The following is a 19,950-nucleotide window of genomic DNA, read 5'->3' as shown; positions in this document are numbered from 1 at the left end:
CAGTGGTGTATTTTTAAAATCTATCACAGTTCCTCAAAATTAATGTCTGACATTTTAGAAGTTGCTTAGGGAAAAAAAGAGATACAAAACAGTCTACTTTTTATTAAGTTTATTTTGTAAGGAAACTATTTTCCCACCAGCTGCAGAAATGAATGTCACATTCGATTGCACAACTTGGATTTTCAATTTTCCATTGGTATGGAGAGAGCAGGCCTGATTTTTCAAGTATTTATTCACAAACTTGAGTTTCAAGTTCTCAGGATACTTCCTAGGCTGTGTGAGCATCTGAACCAGGACTTATGGAATCTATTCAGTTTGTTTAAAATTATTTGAGGTATTCATTTGGGGCTTGTGGTGATCTTACTTCTTTCCTGATTCATGTGCTGGCTGCCTTTTCTGGCAAAGAGGGGCAGGAGCAATTTTGGGGCAGTTCCTTTTTTGAAACCCAGTGGTTGTTGGGGCTTATGCAGAGGTTTGGGATATACAAAGGGAAGCAGAACACATGAAAGACAGTCAAAGGTACAAAATAAATGAAGCTTCTTCCATGGTTTCCCAGCTTGTTTGTTTGTTTAGTATTTTGATTTATTTGAAAGGAGTTTATTCCATGGCTGACTAAAGGAATGTATGCAATGTTTAGTACACCCACCTTAAGTGGATGTGAATGTTTACTGAGTCTCTACTCCTGAATGCTAGAGAGGAAACAGAAAATGTAAGGAGGGGCAAATCTCCTCCAGTAACTCAACACCAAGGCTGCATAACTCCAGGTAGAGACAGCAGAACTGATGGGAATAATGGCATTAGTAACTGGACAATGCTGCACATCATGAATGTTTTATGGCACTGCTTTTCCAGGCTAGTCCTGAACAGGCTGATGGATGTGCTTACTTTTACAAGCACATAAAGTGAGGGTAGATAGGTCACTGCAAATATCAGAAAAAAGCAGGAAGCTGAGGTGTGGGGAGGGAAGGCAGGTAAAGTTATTAAGGAACATAAAGGTTGGCCCAGGCTTTCCCAAAGTGCTGAGCAGATTGGCTGCACAATGCCCATCCTGCAGTGGGGCCTGGGGAAAAGCAAAGGGAGGAGGTGATGGCACAGCAAACAAGGGAATTCACTGTGTCCCTCTCCTGTGGAGAGTGATCCAGGTTGGGAACAAATCTGTACGTGGATACCCTGACCAAGGGGTAAAATTATCCTGACCAAGGCTGTAAAAAGCCTTCTCTCTTCAGAGCAAATAGACTCTTACCAGATCAGAGCTTTTCTCTGTAGTTGAATGGGATTATCATATTCCTGCTAGGATTTATGGGTTGCAGTACAAACCTTGGACAAGGCATTGCAGGAATTTGTCAGGAAACTACTGGGTAATAGATTTGGTATCAGGCTTTTCAAAAATGTCTCCATGAGCCGAGTACTGAACATCTCGCTTAAGTTTTGGGATTTTAACCCAAAGACTGTGTCTAACATGCTTATGCGTTGTTGAAAATCTGAGCGTGACCCTATAGGTCTCTGGGCCCCTGTGTATCTCTCAGTAAAAACAGCCTTTCTCTGCTCTCTGCCCATTCTCTCCTTCTGTAAAATGGAGACAGTGGATATTCCTCGCCTTGGAGAGGAATGTGGAGGCTGGATACAGGGAGATGACTTTGACTGTGACTCTATGACTTTAAGGTTACAGATGTTCTGAGGATAAACAGTACCTTGAAGCAGTTCAATGTGTGCTGCTAATAATTTGTCCCTGTAGTTGGGAATGTGCTTCCTGGAACGCTGCAGAGGGAGCGCTGGAGCGGACAAGAGCCTGGGAACAGTCAAAGGATGTTCTTCTCCTAAGACCCCTCCCAGTCAGTAGATATCGTAGCACACAAGCAAACAAGCTACCAAATAAACGTTCCATGGTGATGTTTGAATGGAGACCTGTGCCTGTTGGAGCCCCTCTGGAAGCTGGAAACAAGGGATGTGATTGAAAGCAACTCGTAAATGGCTTTCGTGCCAGCGCGAAGCAGGTGCAGCAGCTGATCGCTTGTGCCGAGCACATGCCATGGAGCAGGCACAAAGCTTCACTATTGCTCTCTGGAGTTCTGTCTAGTCCTAAGAGGGTATTTAAAAATTGGAATGATAATGACCTGAGCAAACATGACTTTAGAGCAGAAAATAAAATTGCAGGCATTCATTATCAAAGGCAAAGAAGTGTTAGAGAACAAGAATGCCCGATGATGCAATGTTTTTCATCCTGCAACTGAGCACAGAAAACCTTTTCATATGCCCTAAATCTGCAGCTACAATAAAGCCTTCATACAGACAATCTGCTTAAACAGAACGTCACGCTTGCCTTTATTTTATTTTAATTGCAAAACATTTATCCAGTTTCACTGCTGAAATATGCACTTCTTAAGGCAGTATGCGTAACTTTATTTTATCCTCCATTTTGCTTGACGTCATCTCTGCAGTGATGAAATTATAAGCTCTTGAAGTGGACCATCTATGACGCAGCCATTTCCCTTTCTTGTGGGAGAACACCCTTCCTAACAAGACTTACATAATTAAAAAATCCCACTTTGCTCTGAATCTTCTGACCAGAAGAGTTGGCATCCCTGTCTCTTCATTGCTTAAACACGTAAGCCTGTACCACCAAAACAAGTAGGAACTTTGCCACTGTCTTTGAGGCGAGATTGAGCCTTGGGATCCCAGATATTTGAGATTATTGTTGGTATTAACCTAATATTTAACCCCAAACAATAGCAGTGACTAACTCTTAGTGCTTTTACTTGAAGGTCTTGCTGGGACTTAAAAATGAGGGTCAGCATGATCATCCCATTTCCATGGTGGGAAAACCAAGGCACTATGGAAAGTAAAATGACATTCCTATTGCTGAGAAGAGAACGGAGATCTTCTGAATCAGCTCACGGCCTACTGAATTGCCCTAGTCTGTGACTATTCCTCCTGCATGGAATTAAATGTGCATCAGTGGTGGCAGCGCCTCGGAATCTATCCAGTGATCGCTTGGTTGTTCTCCAGGCTGTACCAAGGTGTTGTGGCATTTTTACCTCTTCACTATAAAAGCCACAGGTCAAATACTGGATTTTAAATCTGGAATTTTGTAGCATCAAGGGGAAAACAGTTAAAAAAAAAAAAAAAGAGGTTATCATATTAGCCTCCCTTTTTCCTCCTTCCCCAGTAATTTTATTACAAATCGTAGAAATTTGTCTTGCACTTTCTAAGCTGCACAGAGCCACATGAACTGATTGCTGCAGCCTTTACTTGCAGACGTAACAGAGCTGGGAGCAACTGCTATCATTCACTAGCAGCGGAGACATACTGGAAATGTAGGAAATCCTGGGTCTGCATTGTATTTCCTGATAAATTCCAATTTCCCTGCCACTGTGATGGAAAGAAAGCTGAGATTTGATGAATGAAATTGAGACTCACTGTGAAACAGAGCAACAGCTTTGAAGAGCTGCCAGCAAAGGTGAATAAAAAAGAAATAGACATTTCTGAATAAACTGCCTTTCCTCTCTTCCAAACCAAATCACCTTCTTGTAAATTATCTTCTCAGGTGAGAATCCATCCTTCACAGAACAGGAGACAGGCTGTGCAGCAGAGCCAGTTGATAGATGTTAAACCACCAAAAGGCAAATATGTCTTTGGAAAACAGTATTAAGTAATATTTTAAAGAATGGCCACACATCATATTCACACAGATGCCAACAGGAAACACAGCTCAGGAACAGAAAAGCTTTCAGATAATCTCTACCCATTACGAAGGCAAAACCTCAACATCACTAACACATCTTAACTCATTTTCAGCAGTCGCCCTGCTCACATTCGATGCTGTACCATGTATACGTTTCATACTTCAGCACAGAGTTTTATCAAGAGGTTTATTCACTGAAATGTGCAAAATCTATAAAGAAAAGCTCACTACTATTAATATTTCATGTCTCACATACTTATCATATCCAGGGGACAGAGGTCTAAAGTGGGAATTTTCAAAAATGCTCCACGTTGGTCACATGGGGCTGCTGGAGCCAGTAGTAAAATGTTGAGTATCACTGTGCAGAGAGTGATGTGAGTGTTTCTGCAGGCTTGTCTCTAACTAGACCAGCATTTAGGCCATTCTGTTAAGGATTGCAAGCTGTGGTCACAGACCCCTTTGAGCCTTTCTCATCTGGGTCCTCTAGCTGAAGTCTTCTGCCTGTAGCCATCAGCAATGCTGGTTGCAGTGCAACCAGGTTGGAAAAAACCCCACTACGTTGTGAATGTGTATAAATATAATTTTGTACAGGATTTGTAAGAAACAATTCTGAGGGAAGAAAATATTTTTTTCTTTCCTGTCTACTCTGGAAAACAGACTCTCACCTTGTTGTAAAACATGTCCTTATTTGGAGACTTTTCCACGCTTTTAGTAAGAAAACCCAGCAACACCTGAAGTTGATATCTATCAGCTGTGTTTGGGTCCTAGCGAGGAACACCTGGATCTGAAACACTAGCAGCAGGTGCCACTAACTGAGTACTTACTGGCTAAACACCTGCAAAAAAAAAAAAAAAAGACAAAAAAAGGAGTGCATGTGGTAAAGAAGAAAGAAATTAATCAGTGTAGTCAACTGTACACAGTTCTGGGGGGAGAAGTGAAATTTCACAAAGGAGATTAACAAATATGAACAGTCAGGTTTCCTAAAACTGATCTTTTCAGCCTAAATGGTGGTTTCTCTCTCTGGCAGGACTTTGGCTGAAGAGCAGGATCGATCTTGAAGTAACTCTGTAAAATGCAATGACATTGTGAGAGCCCAGCTCAATAGGGCTGGATATTTAGCTATTTAACTCCTCATTTTCACGGAGCTTGTGAGGAATTTCAGCTGCAGGAAATGCACTGGTTGAGCTTTGGTTTCTTTATCTCAAGTGTGCTGCTGCACAGCTCTAGGAGTGGGAAGGGGACAAGGGCTCGTTTGTGGAGCTGGAGGTCTGGGTGGGCACGTCCAGACATGTTTGCCCTCCAACACATTACACCTAGATACACCTGTCTCTAATTCTCTCTGTAATCATAAAGATGCTTCTCAGCTGGTGAGCTCAGGTGTGCTGGTGCTGGAGGTGCAGTGGAGCAGGCCTGAACACAATATTTAAAGGCAGAATTTAGTTGGCTTTTATGTTGAGGAGGTGTGGATCACAATCAGATCTTCAGACTTTGGAGGGGCTTAGCTCATATATTCCAGGGTACTGCCTCAATGGAGCTGGATCTGCATTGGTGAGAAATCTTTTGGTGGGGGGAGTGCACAGCTGAAGTTCTGGTGTGGGTGCCAGTACACTCAGGGAGCATGTTATAGGTTCTTCAGAGTTGTTTTTTGGGACCTCAAGGAAACAGATGAGAAAGCAGAGTTGCTGTCCCAGCAGCTCCAGATTGAAATAGACTGAGACATGACAAAGTATAAGGGAAATGTGTTTTATAGCCATAAGAAGGCTCTGAAAGCCTATTTATACTTAAAATCAGAGAGGGGCAAACCTACAAGACCCGGTTGATACCAGATTAGAGCATCTGCAGGCCTTCAGAACAACCACAAACATGTTTCTCCCTTCTAAGGCTCATTATCCTAATATAGAAAGCTCCTGGAGATAACACTGTGCTGGGCATACAGTACAGCCTATGCTCCAGGCACAGGGAGTAAGTGTTGAGGCAAGAAATGACTTTTTCCTGGCATGACCCACTAAGATTGAACTGGAATGGCAATTAGAAGTTGAAGTGCTCATTTAATGTCAGTGATGTGTAAACTATGTTGCCATTGTTATTTTAGTGCTGATTTACATAATTGGCATACCCTGAAGTCACACTGCACGAACTTTCAGTTCATGCTAAAGACTTGCAGGAAGTCATAAAATTAAACATTATCTGTACTGGAATCCAATGGAAAAATAACTTTTGAGGGATTTCACCTTGCTTGCTGTCCCCTCTCCCACTGTACTCACGGTGGCTAGTGAAAATCAGGTTAGCGAGTGTTGGGAGCTGTTGGCATGAAGGAGCTTTAGCAGCTCTTTAATTACACTGGTGCGGTTCTGGGGTGGTTTGTTTTGCTGGTATGTACCTCCCTGGGTGAGCTCCTCATCCTGCAGGGACGTTTCATGGGAATTGCTGGAGCTATGATAGGGAAGCCAAGGGAAGAAGGTCCACAGGAGGAATTATTCCAGCCGAAATGCGCTGAATTCCTGCCTCAAATTGGTGTTCTTGCTACACTAAAAAGTCGTAAGATGGAAGAAAAAAGCTGCTCCCAAAGGAGGAGCTGGTAATGGAGCTGTCTCAGTTGTTATTGCTTTAAGTCCTCCTCCGCAGTAATTCAAGGTGTCACAGGCTGGCTGTGTCTTTTGCAAATGAAGCCCCTGAGAGATATTGGGAAGAGGAGGTGGAGCACAGACCACTTGCCTTGCCGGGAAGGCACCAGGACCCCGTCTAATGATGGTGTGCCCATGGCTTTGGCTTCGATGAGGACCCTAAATTGCTAGGTATTGCATACCTATGCAAGGGCCTGGCCCTACCGCAGAGACCAGGAAGACAAACAAGAGATGGGGCAAAGGACACAGCCCTGCTCGCGAGCTACTCGTTGTGTCAGGAGATTCGCCAGTGTCAGGAAAGGGAGCGAGGGATGCAGTGGGGATAGGAAGCCCAATCGCGCTGGGCACGGACTTGCCTTCTTCACCCGTGCCACCGCTGTCCTGCTCTCTGGGCGATGGCACGAGCTATCGAGGCTGCAGCCCGGGGAGCCCCGGCATGGGCACGGGTGGGCCCCGGTCCCGCGGGGAGCGCGGCTCCGCGCCGGGGCAGGTGCGGAGCCGCGGGCGGGCGGTTCGCGCCGGGGCTGCCGTTCCGGGCCGGGCGATCCGCCGCCGTTCCACCACTGGAGGGCAGCCACATCTTAAAAAAACCACCCAGCCCAGCCCCTCCGCCGTCCGCACGGGGCTGAGCCCGCATCGGATGCGCTGCAGCAGCGCTGCGGGAGGAGACTTCTCCTGAGTCCGGGCGCTCCTCTTTCGGAGAGGAGAGCGAGGAAACCCCCTGATTTCCAACCCTCGCTCCCGCTTCGGGCAGCGGGCTCCACGCTCTGATGCAGGCAGAAAAATAAATAAGTACATATATATATTTTAAGTAGTTCTAAAGCACCGGGATTCTCCCGGTACCTTACGTGACCTTCGCACCTTACCACCCCGGCAGTTCGGGGCACGGCGCTAATCCGATTTGCGGCGGCGGAGCGCTCGGGCTGTACAATGGGTCATTGTTCGACCCGGCCCGGTCCCGCTCCACCACTGCCGCCCGGAGCGGGACGTGGGACCGGGTGGCCCGGGGGTCTTCCCGCAGCGGATCAGCCGCCGGTACCACAGTTTAACGGGACAGCCGCCCGCCCCATCCCTTTCCCCGGCGGCACTGCGACCCGGGCGCGGGCGGCAGCCGCGGCGAGGGAGGGAGCGGGCGAAGGAAGAGGGAGGGAAGGAGCGAGGGAGGGAGGCGGCGTCTCCTTTAAAAGCCGTGCGGGGCCGCAGCCCGCTCCCACAGGGCGGCTGTGATTGGCGCGGGCCCCCGAGCCTCCGGGGTCGTGACATCGCCGCGCAACAAAAAGCCCCGGCGGCGGCGGGCGGCCACCCCCGGCCATGGTGCGGTGCGGGGCCGGCGGGGAGCCCTGCGCGGTGCCCTAGCGCGGCCGCTCCACGCGGGACGGCGGCGGGCGGCTCCCCACCCTTTTTTTTTTTTTTTTTTTTTTTTTTTTTTTTTTCTTTCTCCCTCTTTTATTTACCCTCCTCCCTCCTTTTTCCTTTCTTTTTTAAGGCAGCGGAGACAAGTCAAGTTTCATCTTGATGTTGCTGCGGGAGTCTCGGTAAATGTCCATCTGTCTAAAGAGCGTGATGCAAAGGACATTTTTGAAAAGGAGCCTTTTAACTCCGTAGACACGTAGGGACCCATTCACGGGCAGGCACACACACGCGAGGAGGAAGAAGAAGAAGCAACTTCACGATCGCTGCTTTTAAAAGGGAGAAGCTTTTTCCCTGGCTGGGACTTGCCTTCTGCCTCCTCAACCAGCTGCTAAAAGTATGTTTCCGAGGCGGACTGCACTTCAGGGAACTTCTATTTTCTGCTCGGCAGCTGTAGAGGAGCAGCAGCGAAGTTTGGAGTAACACCAAGTGATGCGGGAAAAACACCCCGAGAGCAGAACACCCTCCTGCAGACACAACCCCTGCTGCTGTACACAGGTATAGCTCCGGCGGTCGCAGATCCGCTGAAAGCCTTCTCCGCAGGATGACTCCGTGGGCCACGGCGGAGGTGCTAGCGCTCTGGAAGAGAGAGGGGGGACGGGACACTAATCATAACTATTATTATTATAATAATCCAGCCCAAAGTTTCACGGGGGAGAATGTCATCCTGTGGGTTTGGCTAAGGACGTAGCAGAATATGTATTTTCCTCCTTCCCCTTCTTCCACTCCGCCGAGGGAAAACAGCTCTCCTTTTCCCTCCGCTGAGGGAAGCCAGTGCCTCGCCGCGGGGGAAGCGGAGCCTGCCCGAGCCCCCGCGGCTCGGCTCGGCGGGGGTGTGTGGGGGGAAGCCCGGGGATCGGGACGGGAGCGCAGCGGGGAGTCGGCTTTGCTGGGCAGCCGCCCCTTCCCTTCCCGGTGATCGGTGCCGGCCGCGGCGGCGGGAGGCCCGGCCCGGCGCACACCTGCGCCCCGGCCCCGGCGGTGCCCCCGGCCGCTTCCCCTCCTCCCCTTCACCTCCGCGCTCCTTTGTTGCGGAGCGCCCCGCTCCGTTCCCCCGTCCCTCCTCGCTCCCTTTGATCTCCTGCCACGGGGATTTCGGTGCCGCCGCGCACCTGAAGCGGCCCCTCGGGGGGCTCCGCCGGCCGGTCCGCGGCGGGGGCTCCGCCGGCCATGGCCCGGCGCCGGGGTGGGTCCCACCTGCGGCCCGTCCCCGCCCGTTCCCCCCCCTCCCCCGGCGCGGTGTCCGCGCTGACTGGCTCCCATCGCCTCCTCCTCCGCGCAGGTTGATCATGGTTGCCGTGACCCGCTCGCTCCTGGCGCTGCTGCTCTGCCAGGCGCTGCTGGGCGGCGCGGCCGGGCTCATGCCGGAGGTGGGTCGGCGGCGCTTCAGCGAGCCGGGCCGCGCCGCCTCGGCCGCGCAGCGCCCCGAGGACCTGCTCAGCGAGTTCGAGCTGCGCCTGCTCCACATGTTCGGGCTGAAGCGGCGGCCCAGCCCCGGCAAGGACGTCGTCATCCCGCCCTACATGCTGGACCTCTACCGCCTGCACGCGGGGCAGCAGCTGGGGCAGCCGGCGGCGCTGGGCTTTCCGCTGGAGCGGGCGGCCAGCCGCGCCAACACCGTCCGCAGCTTCCACCACGAAGGTACGGGCGGGCGGGGGCTCCGCGGGCTGCGGGAGCGGAGGGGAGGGCAGGGCCGGAGGAGGAGCGGGGGGCGGATTCCTCCCGCCGGTACCGCGGGGTTCGCGCAGTGCGGCTCCCGGCCGGGTGCTCTGCCCGACGGGCTCTGCTGAGGAGCTCTTGCTTTGCCAGCTCCCGTCTCCCCACCCTCCGTCCGCCGGGGCGCTCCCGGTTTATGGACTTTTCCCGCTAAACCAGCGCGACTCCGCGTTAAGCGAGGCTGGAAAGTAGGGAAGGCTCCTTAATGCGCGGCTGAGCCGGGCCGCTGCGGAGGTTTCTAATCCTTATCTAATCCTCGTGAGAGCTCAATGAGACAATCAGTCGCGGTATCCTCGGGGTCCGCCGTCGAGCAGCGCTGCAGCCAGACCCACCTGGGCTCGCAGTGCCCGGGCTGGCCAAAGCCCCGTGGCCGCTCTTGGCTCTCACCTGCGAGGCGCCTCTGCGGCACCTCCTCGCCTGCAGCCCCCCGAGGCAGCGATTCTCTGGGGCAGACCCTCACTCAGCAGCTGGGGGCGTTTCCCGGCTCCCGTAGCCAAACTAGCGGCTGTGGCATTAACCAGGCCCGCGGAGCCGGTGGGGCGCGTGTCGCTCACGTGCTTTTTTGGGAAGCGTTTCCTCAGGTTGTAATTGTTCCTGGCTGCTGCTCTCCGCTGCTGCCGTGCAGTGGCCCCGCTGCAAAAGTAATGAAAACGCACTTTCTCCCTGCTTTTAGAGTGGTACTGTGTCAAGAAACGATATTAATTAGTTTTTAAGTTTCTAAGAGGAGGTGGCCTCTGAGAAGTGGTTGTGCTGTTTAGTGGAAAGCCTTATCGTGAGGAAGATGAATGGTGAAGCCTAACCTCTCCTCATGCATGTTTCCCTACATGGGAAATAAAAACCTGGTAGTTAATGGGGAAAAGCCAGCACGTGGGTCATTCATGCTAAACCCAAGGATTGTGGGCAAGGGGCTGAGCGACAGAGGAGTTGAAAGGGCAAGGTTAATAAGGTTTAGGCAAATGTAAAAATCTGCAGTTTGAAGTAGTCAAAAGCTGATTTTGTTAGAAATCAGTGTGACTCCCATTTTTTTCACTGAGTTCTCACTGCATTAGTGACTTCTTGAGAGCAGAAGTTTGTCTTGTGACCATTCAAAATATTTGTATATTAGCAAATACTGGTCTGATCCTGAAATACCGTGAGGCTGAGCCTTACCTTATGCAAAAAGTTGTACTGGATTCAAAGCGGAATGGTTACACGACTAAGAATTGCTAACAGGAATTATGGCTTCCCCTTAGAAAGTGATGGGGGTTTTTCCCTTCAGTGTTTAGCACTGAAATTTAAAACCATGAGAAAGTTTTATTTTTGGGAAATACTTTGTACTTCTTAATGTCTGTAGCAACAATGTAGTTAGCAACCCTAGGTATACTGTACTCCTTCTGAAGCTCCATTTAGTTATTACTCAAGGGTGGGAATGGCCTGTAGTTTAGTGACTCCTTGAATGTTTGGTTTTGGTGGTTTTATAAACTTCTTGTTTGCAGGTGACTTTGTTTCATTATCTCTTTACCATCCACCCTATTTTAGCAGTTGAATCGTCCTGCTGTTCTTTATGGCCCTTTTGGGTAAATACTGGGGCGTGCTTTGTAAAGTACCGTTATGGATGCTGAGTTCCCTGTCTTTAAGTAAAGATACAAAAATGCATACGTTAAGATTTGTAGGTCACCTAAATCGCAGAGTAATGTTTTTCAGAATGGAGTTTAAGGGATTGATGTTAGAGCTGTATTCTCAGAAAAAATCAGAAATGCAACAGTTACCCAAAGTCCTCCATCAGTTTTAATGATTCCCCAATAAATGCAGTGCTTGAGTTTTTTAATTTGTGTCCTTGAAGTCCCAATTAATGCTGTATATTTCTTGCTTCTAATGATAACTTACCTGGAAGGCAAAGGCCACCAGGATCCAATCCAAATGTGTAACAATAAATTTTTAACTTGATGCTATACATGCTTGCATAAACAAGCTAACAAGGGAGACAGTATTTTCTGCCTGAAAGTCTTTCAGGTCTTATGTGTCACATGTGGTAGCTGTCATTTGAAAGCTGCCAACAGCAGACAGTCTTAAGGGGTTTGCTTGCCTGTCTCAGTTTCTGATTTTTTCCTTTTTTCTCTTTTTTTTTATTTTCCCTGTTTAATCAAATTAGAAGTTTTGGAAGAACTGCCAGAAACAAGTGGGAAAACATCACGGCGTTTCTTCTTTAATTTAACTTCCATCCCTAATGAGGAGTCTATCACCTCAGCTGAACTCCAGATTTTTCGGAAACAGGTGCACGGAGCCTTTGAGAACAACAGCAGCTACCATCATCGTATTAATATTTATGAAATTATAAAGCCAGCCACAGCCACCTCTAAGGACCCTGTCACAAGACTTTTGGACACCAGGTTGGTGCATCATAATGCAAGTAAATGGGAAAGTTTTGATGTAACGCCAGCTGTTTTGAGGTGGATTGCACATGGACAACCTAATCATGGGTTTGTGGTAGAGGTGGTTCACTTGGACAAAGAGAACAGTGCCTCCAAGAGGCACGTTAGGATTAGCAGGTCTTTACATCAGGATGAAGATAGCTGGTCTCAGCTCAGGCCATTGTTAGTGACGTTTGGGCATGATGGCAAGGGACACCCGCTCCATAAAAGAGAAAAGCGTCAAGCGAAACACAAACAGCGTAAACGCCACAAATACAGTTGCAAAAGGCATCCGTTATATGTGGACTTCAATGATGTGGGGTGGAATGACTGGATTGTTGCCCCGCCGGGGTATAGTGCCTTTTACTGCCATGGGGAATGTCCTTTTCCACTGGCAGACCATCTAAACTCAACAAACCATGCCATTGTTCAGACTTTGGTCAATTCAGTGAATTCCAAAATCCCCAAGGCTTGCTGTGTGCCGACAGAACTGAGTGCTATTTCCATGCTCTACCTTGATGAAAATGAAAAAGTTGTATTAAAGAACTATCAAGATATGGTTGTGGAGGGTTGTGGGTGCCGCTAACACAGCAAATATATTAGACAAATGCAAAAAAAAAAAAAAATAGCTGACACTTTAATATTTCCCAATGAAGACTTTATTTATGTAATGAAATGGAAAGAAAAAAAAACACAACTATTTTGAAAATATATTTATGTCTACGAAAAGGTTGGGAAAACAAATATTTTAATCAGAGAAATATTCCTTTAAAGATTTTAAATGTATTTTAGTTGTACATTTTATATGGGTTTAACCCCAGCACATGAAGTATAATGGTCAGATTCTTATTTTGTATTTATTTACTATTATAACCACTTTTTAGAAGAATAGCTAATTTGTATTTATATGTAATCAAAAAAGAAAAAAATATAGGGTTTGTACATAATTTTCCAAAATTGTAGCTGTTTCAATTGTGTGTATTTAAGTTGAAAAGAATACATGGAAGGTTACTATGGCAAAGTGCATAGCACATTTGCTTTCTGCTGTGCTACTGTTAAGGTCACAAGTTCAAGTCCAGAAAAAAGTGGATAATCCACTCTGCTGACTTTCAAGATTATATTGTACAATTCTCAGGAATGCTGCAGGGTGGGCTGTCCAATCCATGAGAACTGGCATCCTCTTTAGGTGGAACATTTGGATAAGAACCAGACGTTGCTGATCTAGTATAAATACTGCTATTCCCAACTAATTTGCAGTGTGACTATAAGGGCCAAGAGAAATCCTATGGGAAGTGGGGGTGGGGGAAGACTGAATCCTTTCTAGACCTACAGAAAAGTGAATGTTTGATGTTTCCTTTAAAAGTCCTTCCTTTAAAAGTCCTGGCCAAATATAAAGTAATAAAAACTAAAATGTCATCCTTTTTTTTGTGATTATCTATGCTAAAGAGGATTATTTACCTAATTTGTACCAGCCCTTGTCTTTAACAGTTGGAAAAGCCTTGCGTACTTCCTCACCTCAGATGAGATCTCACTTCTGTGGAGTGTAACAGTGAAATTATTCTGCAATTTTTGCCCTACAATACAGCAAGCTGTTGTCATATGCAGCCTCCTCTCTAACCTCAGCTGATGGTTTTGCTGTTTGGCAGATTAGGCTCTCTTCATTTCCAGGGTTTTGTGTTTGAAAAGCCTTTTTTTTTTTTTTTTTCTTCCCAAATGTTTAAATCTATTTCAGATAATAAATCATAGAATTCTGATATTTCTTTCTGAGAAGTCCAGTCTGTAAGAGGAAAATGGTTCACTTGTGCAGTCATTGCAAGAACAACTTGTGCTTGCATCATCTTATTGTTTTTTAAATGCTTCAATGTAAGGGGCAAAAGTGTGATTTACAGCTGGCAAACAGAGCATTAAAGCTGATACTGATTGTGCCTGTTGTGTGTTCCATGCCTGGTGTGGCAGGCAGGTCCTGGGGCAAGCAGGCAGAGCCTGGGGGTGTTGTGTGAAAGTTGTGCTGAAATAGGAGAGCAGGAAAGGAGCTTAAATGGGCTTCTTGGTCATCCCCTTGAGCTCTGTTGTGGGTCCAGTTCTGGATTTGGTGAATGAGGCAACACTTCCTAAAGCTGTGTGTGCAATGGGCCCTTTGGGGACCCCTCTAAGTCAGCTGTGGGAATCTCTGATTTGAACCTCCTACCAGCCTAATGTTTTTTTAATGAACCCCTCTTTTTTTCTCCTGGCCCTCTCCAAACTCCTCCTTTTTTTACCAGAATCATCTGGGTTGCAGCAATGGTACTAGCTAGATGGGTTGATCAGAAAGGCTAACTTGATGGTGTCTTACAGGTCCTCTTGTAGAAGAGTTCTTCACCGCTATTCATCACAAAATGCGGGGTACAGAGGATAGGAGAGGAAAAACTAATTACCTGTTGGCTGCTTCCATTTTGTTCTTGTGAGCTTAAAAATCTCTTGGGCTGTAAGGTTCTGTGGTGAGATAAAACTGATGTATTTCTTTGCAGCAGCAGTATTTTTCATAGCTGTCAGAGAACAATCCACTACTCTGCAGTTGGACTCTGCTCATTCTTGAGAGGCAGCTGGTGTTGGTTGTGCTGATAGTACATAGCAGCCTATGGGTTGGCTGAGTGGACAATCTCCGGGTGGTTTTTCAAAACACTGGTGCTGTTTTGGTGGCTCATGTTTCTAGGGATGAAGCATCTCGTATTGATTTACACACCAGGAGTTTATTTTGCCTTTTGCTTGTTGCCAGCTTTCCTGGTGCTGGATGAGTTTGTGGCCATTGCTTTGGCAAGGCTGTCGGTGCTGCAGTGGAGGTTCAGCAAGGATTTGGTGTTTGTGATGTGTGGTTGTGCAGTCAAGTCATGGCTGTTACTGTACTGTAAAACCAAAGCTTGCTAAAGCTGAAAAGTGCTGAAATTTTAATGATGATCATGAAAGATGTGATCCTAAACCTGTGAAATGGGTAAAGAACCCACAGCATTTCTAACCAGATCCTCAGCTCTGGTGTTGCAAGACTGAAGTCTCACAGCTCCTTCATGTGTAACGAGACTGAGGGAGGCTCTTTACAGAGTGGTGACTGCTTTACTTCTCCTGTAAGGCATGAGAACACGTTGATGCTAATCTTGTTGCCAAAAAATTGGCTCCAGCACTTGTCTCTGCATGAGCAGGAGCCGGCTCATGGCGTGGTGCTGCATTCCTTGCGCAGGCAAACCTCCCGATGCTTGACAAGGAATTGCATCCTTAATAAAATATACTGGGAGGCCAATGTATCATTGCAAACTTATTAAGACCCACTCTTGTAAGCATTTCTGCAACTGCTTGGTGTTAGCCACAGAATCATCAGTTCCATACTGATTTTGAGGAGGAAATACGCATGTGTTAAGCTCAGCACATCAATACGTTTCCACAGAATTGGCTTTGTAATGTACCTTTAAAGCCTTAACCTTAACCTCACTCTCTGGGTCGGAGATGTGAGAGTGCTGCACTAAAGACTTTGTTTAGGACTTAAAGTAAAAGAAACAGAACAAACTTTCACAGATGAGTAGTAGTAGGAAGTTCTCCTAGAGATCAGCTGGGTTCCTGAATTCTTTTAGATAGGGTTGATGATCAGACAGCCTTTCTGAAGGGTTTGGGCTTTCTGGCATCTTTTTAAACTCTGGTAATGACTGCTAAATAATGCTAAATACTAAAGGTATGCTGTTACCACAGCACACTAGTACGTACTTTAGTTCTTTAGTACTTATTAGAGTTATAGTACTCTACAAGGAGCAATGAGCTATTTTTTCCTCTTAAGAGGGGAAAAAGCAAAATATTTTGAAGGCGAAGTAGCCTTTGTTACCCTACAGCTCCTAAACATTTTGCTTCTAGGCACTTATATAATCTATATAGGCAGAGATTGTGATAGATAATGTCACCCTTTGTGCATTTCAGATAAGCATCTCTCTAAACACAAATGTGATCAGCATGTCTCCTTGTCCTTTTGAGACTCAGTAGCAGCTTTGTCGAGTGGCTTGATAATTTTTGCGCCAAATTCAGTTGGACTTCTGAGGTCAGCAGCATGTAGAGGAGGATCTTCAGTTGAGGTAAGCTCTCCCGAGAGCACTGGCCATTCCCACCGAGCAGGGGCTGCTCAGCTGGGCTCCCCTGGGCTCATCACAGCCAGGTGCGGACCCCTTCCCTGCCCATACAGGGTTTGGGTGGCCACATCCCTGCTCCCCCCACCCTGCCAGGCAGGTGAGGTCTCACACCCCCACCCGTGAGGCGCAGAGAGGAACATGACTTGTTGTACTCTCAGCTTTGGAGGAGAAGCTCATCCACACTGCATTTATATTAGACCCGCTTTGCTGCACTATTAGAAGAGGATAATTATTGAGTTATTTTATTGTGTGGTTATTCCTAAGTTGTTGATTTTTGGGATGGTATTTTATTGATTTCAGGAGGCAGCTAATTGCCATATGGCAGCTTGATGTTAATGTTTTATGAAGATCAGGAAACAAAAGTTTATGAAACAAAAGCTTTTGTATAGTAACTGCAGAGTTTCAAGAACTGTTTTATACTTCCTGACAGTGCAGGTCTGGCTTAATGGTTTGTTTTTACTGCTTAAGAGTGTAAACCTTTCTTTAGCCGATGTGTGGAAATTATATCCTCATCCCGCATTACGCATTTCACATTGCTCATTACTCATTCCTGCTTTCATTGCTGCCATCTGTAATCAGAGCTTTACTGTTTCAACTGCATGCAAAATGCTCCTATCCTTTGCACAGTAAGATACTTTTCCTTAGCACTCACCCACCCTTTCAAAAACAGAAAAAGGGGGGGCAAAGGGGGACAAAAAAGGGGGAGGAAAAACCTACCCTGTCTATATTGTTTTTCTCTGTTTTGGGTGGAGTCTGTGTTAGATTTTGGTTGCTAGATGGTTTCTGTAGTAACAAGCAGAGTAAAATCCAAGCCTGAAAAGGCACTTTTAAAGGTGCCATATCTTGCCTGGAGTATTATTTATCTAATTATGGATATGGAATGTTAAGTTTCTACTTTATATCAAGGCAACCCCTTTTGGTAGGGCAGACTGCTGCTAGGAGAACTCAGTATGTTGTGATCTTAGAACAGGAGACCCACAAATCTTGTTCCCACTTGACTTAAGCTCTGAAAATAATAACAAAAAAGCCAAAGGCATTAAAATGCATTTTTAAAGATTGTTACAGGCAGGGACCACTTTGTTTTTGAGTTACATAGGAAAGGAACAAGAAGCTAGGTTCAGAAGGACACTTGGATTTTACATGTAACTGCAGTAACAAGGGTGTTGGATACAAGCAGCAGTGGTTTGTTTTGTTAGACTACTGTGCACAAAGAAAAAAATCCCAGTTCCTTCAGAATATGACTTTGCTGTACTCCAATTTTTTTGTTTTGTTTTGTTTATTTCTCCAAAGAGGTTTTGCAGGTGTGTGAGAAAGTAGGCACACACGTGGTTACTGCTTTTGCCTTGCTTGGGCACAAAAAGAGTTCTAAAAGTATTTTAAGATTACTAGTTTCCCATCTCTCCAGTACTAATCCTTCATTACCTGTATTCCTGACAGCCTTGCCTGCAACAAGCAGTAATGGTTTCCTAAGGTGGAGTTTCCTGTCTTTGGAATCTCGTCACCTGTCAGTGCCCTCCAGGATTTAGCAACCTTCTCTCTGTGAGCCTTGTGAAATGGTAACTTAGAAAAGCAGGTACACCGGGTTTGTCCTGGTTCTGTGTCCTTTGCAGAGGCAGGTTTGTCCCAGCCTTCAGCAGGCATCTTAGTTTGGGAAGGGTCTGAAGGTGTGCACCCACTGGGCACAGCAGGGGCACCCCATAACAGCAAGGGACTGTCTGTGTAACTTGTCAGAAGTCTGAGGGCCAGAGCTCATTCCCATCTGTATTTCCATAGCGCTGTGAAGGTACTCAGCTGGAATGCCTGCCTGGGCTTGTGTTGCCCTCTACAGAAGAACAGAGGCTGAGAGCTCTTGGACCTCTCCAGGGGCAGGGAATTTGCAGTGGGCAGCCTGGTTCTCAGCTCAGGGGAGGTGGGTTTGCTCTTCGCAATTTGTTCTTGCGGGGGCTTCTGCAAAATATGCTTGGCTGCCTCCATGGAAATTAGACCGTGGCCACCGGATGAGGTCTGCAGTGGAAGGGAGCAGATCAGTGTGGGTTTAGTTTGAGAAAAGACAGGGGTTATAATCAGGGACGTAGGGAAGGGCCCTGCAGGCTTTTGAATCTGAAAGTGTTAAAAGCTTCTAGGGGGACTTCAGGTAGAGAGATCAGAACAGCGAATTGATAACATTATGAAAGTTCAGGTTCCCACAACAGCTGGACTATGGAAGATTTACAATTTAATGAGGCTGATAATCCCATTAGAGATTAAATTAAGAAGGTTTTTCTAGGAGATCACCAAGAAAATTATGAGTATTGTACTGTAGCTTGGCTTGTAATGCCAAGGCAATGGAGAGCTGACATGTACTTCTTGCACTGCAGGACACTGTTTCATTCAGTGTGTCTCATTAAAACAAAGCATTCAGCTCCAGCAGTGTTTCACTACAAACAGAAGCAAATTATTGTTATTATTTTTTATTACTATTATTACTATCATCATCGTCTTCCTGGAAACAATATGTAGATTAAAAGATGGAAATATCAACCAGATCTGCAAATCAGCACAGCTCTACTGCATTGGTTCTCAGACAATCCAGTTGTTTTTATTAGAGCAAATCATCAGAAGGCAGGGTGACCATGTATAAAAAATAATGTATTTAAGGTAACGATTGACATAACTCCTGTAGCTTGGAACTTGCACAAACCACTTTTTACAGCATCCTGCACATCCTAGTGATGGCAAAGTGTTGTGTGGAATAATGGTTCTGTAACCACAGACTTCAAAAGTGTAGAATGTCTGCGGCATGATGGAAATAGCTGTTTCCACATCAATAATATACTTACAGGCATATTGAAGCTTAATTGCAAGGCCAGTGGTGATGGGAGGAGGAAGGGGGAAGGGCTATCTGCCTGTGGCTGCCTCTGCTTTACAGCCAGAAACAAGGATACAGTTCATGATAAACTTGACTTCTGCATTTTTTCTTGTGATTTATTGATAACTCTATATGGGACTTCATAGAGCAAAGGAACTATTGACTCCTTAGGAGTTAGGAAGAGAGGCAGGGTTTGTACTATTTCTTGTAAGCATCACTCTGGCTGTTGCATTAAATGATTCTGTTTTAAGGGCAGTTCTACCACAACTTTTTTACCTGCTTGTATTTTCTCTCTTCCTTCGAATGAAAAAAACCTTTTACTTAAAAGCAATCTCTCACTTAAGCCCAGCTTTTTTTGGTCTACTTTTGTGAAGAATCCTGATTTTCTGGTTGACATCATAATGGTAGAATGAAGGCAGTTTTGATGTCACAATCTGTTACTGTTGGACCAAGTCGTAAGGCACATGGAATATGTTTCCCTAGCCCTGGCACTGTAAATGAAAGGTGGGCCCAACAGCTTTAAGTGAAAAAATGAGGAGTTTTGTTCTGCAGACCATTGGTATTATTGTTACTCTTTTATTCTTGTTGTTCAAATGACAAATGTGTTGTCATTTTGCTGCTTTCAGTGCACAGACTTACAGCAGGATTAAAGCTTCCCTTGCTGGAATCTCGTGAGGACACCATGGAGCCTGAGATTCTTAAAAAGAAAATTTCCCCACATTCTCTGGGGAGAGGCCTCAGAATGGCACCTTGAGACTCAAAGATCAGAAGGAAATGGAATTGAAGTTCTCCTTTGCTTAACCACTAGTACTTTTAAAGTCCATCAACATTTTTGGTTGTTTAGGATTAGCAGTAACCCATGTTCTCTAGATGTTATTACTGAGGGGAGGATCAAAGACTAATTGATTCATATTTCCTGGTCTGGTGATTTATTTTTTTTTTTCTTTTGTGTTGTTTTTTGCTTTAGAAATAGTTAATGGTTAACTACTTCTTGATGCGCTGGGCAAAGAAGTCTCCCAGCTTTGCAGATGAAAAGATTTTCATCTTTGAAAATATAACCCAAATGTACCCTAGAGGGCAGAGTCATTTAGAGCGAGCTCCTGCACACCTGCCAGGTTACTGGTGCGTGCCCACTGCC

General features: G+C 46.2%; 1 protein-coding gene across 7 annotated transcripts in view; it reads left to right on the top strand.

The window, feature by feature from the left end:
• Positions 1-19,950, top strand: part of BMP2 (bone morphogenetic protein 2) — a 203,634-nt gene that overhangs the window by 89,838 nt on the left and 93,846 nt on the right. For 4 of the 7 annotated variants that reach the window (XR_007202348.1, XM_048297634.1, XM_048297633.1 and 1 more), the window contains exons 1-3: positions 7,627-8,214; positions 8,999-9,357; positions 11,564-11,801. Coding sequence is in view for 5 of the 7 variants with exons in the window: in XM_048297634.1 (XP_048153591.1) it covers positions 9,006-9,357; positions 11,564-11,801 (590 nt within the window). In the remaining 2 variants the exon portion in view is untranslated. The other 3 variants (XM_048297629.1, XR_007202349.1, XM_048297631.1) reach the window with 3 other exon arrangements.

This window comes from Corvus hawaiiensis, chromosome 3, assembly GCF_020740725.1.
Source record: "Corvus hawaiiensis isolate bCorHaw1 chromosome 3, bCorHaw1.pri.cur, whole genome shotgun sequence".
Lineage (NCBI taxonomy): Eukaryota > Metazoa > Chordata > Aves > Passeriformes > Corvidae > Corvus > Corvus hawaiiensis.
Note: the sequence above shows the minus strand (reverse complement) of the source record. Positions and strands in the feature narration are given on the sequence as shown.